At 49.2% G+C, this 2,034-nt stretch overlaps 1 protein-coding gene across 1 annotated transcript in view; it reads right to left on the bottom strand.

The window, feature by feature from the left end:
• Positions 1 to 264: 264 nt before the first annotated feature.
• The window catches only part of SIMC1 (SUMO interacting motifs containing 1), a gene marked incomplete at its 5' end in the record, with an annotated part of 6,380 nt that continues 4,610 nt past the window's right edge, over positions 265 to 2,034 (bottom strand). The window contains 3 exons of the mRNA XM_010162462.2: positions 265 to 485; positions 1,456 to 1,540; positions 1,622 to 1,778. Coding sequence (XP_010160764.2) covers positions 265 to 485; positions 1,456 to 1,540; positions 1,622 to 1,778 — 463 coding nt within the window. The remainder of the gene's footprint in view (positions 486 to 1,455; positions 1,541 to 1,621; positions 1,779 to 2,034) is intronic.

The following is a 2,034-nucleotide window of genomic DNA, read 5'->3' as shown; positions in this document are numbered from 1 at the left end:
CAGGGCTGGCACCAAGATGGAAGAGTCTCAGCAAATACGCAAATAATTTATTTTTTAAAAGTGTACAAAGTGCCTTGTAAAACTGTAGGATGAGGAAAGTTTGAAAAGAAATTCTGAGACAATGTAAACCAGACATTTTTCCAAAGAAATGTATAAACAAACCCACATGACGTATGACACCTGAGACGGCAGCATGAGACGGGGGTTTTGATGGGGTTTTCTACACCAAGCTCCTTGTGCCCCCTGCCACAGTGGTTGTCTCCATCAGGTAGCAGCGACAATGAGGAACAACTCCTGGAGCAGGCACAATTTCTCCATGATCTGCAGGGGAAAAGGCTGCCCCAGGACCTGTTGCATTCGGCTGATGAAGTCCTTTATCCTCAGTTGAATGTCCAGATGGCTGATGTTATCCCTGTCCTGCAGCTTGGGCTTGGCTTTCTGAATGATCAAGTCCATCCGGTCGTTGAGTGAGCTCCGTAGGTGCTCTGCAAGAGGAAAGGCTGGTGGGGAGAGGCACCACCACCCACAGCAGTGGGCTGTCTGACCTGTTCAGGGACAGACTGCAGCATGCAGCGCTGTGCTGAGGGAGCGGGTGGGAACTGTGCTGATCCTCTCCTGGTTATCCTCGGTGCTTCTGCATGAGACTAGCCTGGTGGAAGGAAGGTACTGTCCCCTCCTGGAGCTCAGTTGTGCACGGAGAGAGCCCAAGAAATGGGGAGGGGGCAGGGCTTGTAGCATCTTTTCTTCCCTGCTAGTGGCAGACCAGACAGCTGTCCACCTGCAAGGGAGAGTCTGCAAAGAGCTTAACAACAGTGATTGTCTAGGGCTTCAGGGAGAAGAAAACTCAATGCACATGTGATGGTGGGTTCCTCTGAATTTCTCTGTGAGAGCCTTAACCCTGGGCTAAAGCAGATGAAGTTGGGAAGAGACTTTAGGAATTTTCTGGTAAAATTACTTTAGGGAGTTTTAGGGAGTGTTTTGCAACTGTGCTGCTCTCCTGGGGTCAGAAATACTGCTCCTTCCATGGCTACTGTGAGTGGTGCTCCCTGCCCAGTCTACTAAGCACTGAGAGTGTCCTGGCTTTACCATCCCTTCAATTTCTGCTTTTCCTTCTAAACCACTGAATTCTTCCACCCACTGTGTGTCCAACTTAGACAACAGTGGGTACAAAGCACTCCCTTGTCTACTTCTCAGTGCTGGGATTGATCCTTTAGGAAGTAGGCTATTTCTTAGGGGCTAAATTTGGCAAAGCAGGTTGGGTGCTCTGCTTGAGGCAACATCACTTTGCTCTGACTGCTGGGAATAGCTACTAATATGGACGGAAGCACATCATCTTTCTAAAACTCAGTGGCTGTAATTTCAAGTGCTGAGAAGAGAGGAGGAAGGGTACTTTGGCTGTTCTACTGCAACCTCTTGATGAGATCAAGTTTATTAAGGCCAGAACGGGCTGCTTACCCAGTATTACATTTTGGTAACTCATCAGCAGCAAACTCAAGTACTGCAGCATCTCATCCCATCTTTGCCATGTTGCTGTTTCACCCTATGACAGGAGACAGTATTTGTTTATTAGAAGAGGTTTTCTCAGGAGAGAACAGGGCAAAGGAGAGGTTGGAATGGATACCTGGTGTTGTAGCAGCAGAGAGGAGTGGCTCAGGAAGTACAGCAGCTTGGCCAGAGACAAGGGCAAGGTCGTGGGCACATCACAACTATGCTGGAACAACAGCTCTAGGAGTTTGCAGCGCAGGAGCTGGCTCTGCATGGTGTTTAAGAAAGCTTCTCTGGAAGATAAAGGGTTTTACCCTGAGGGACACAACACAGCCTGACCAGGGACAACTGCTCTAGCATGTTCCTGGTGTCCTGCTGGTGCTGATCTGGTGCAGAGGCTGGCCAGTAGTGCAGTGGAAGGAAAACCACCAGATGTGATAGACCCTCATTATGCAGCTCAGCCATGGACATGTTTATGTCCTTAGGTCTGACCTGTGGCAACCTGTTGGTATGGTCTGTGAAGCAGCTTAGCCGCTTCACTTCACCCTG

The sequence above is a fragment of the Antrostomus carolinensis genome, unplaced genomic scaffold, assembly GCF_000700745.2.
Source record: "Antrostomus carolinensis isolate BGI_N321 unplaced genomic scaffold, ASM70074v2 scaffold50942, whole genome shotgun sequence".
NCBI classification, from domain to species: domain Eukaryota; kingdom Metazoa; phylum Chordata; class Aves; order Caprimulgiformes; family Caprimulgidae; genus Antrostomus; species Antrostomus carolinensis.
This window is presented reverse-complemented; position numbering and strand designations above follow the sequence as displayed.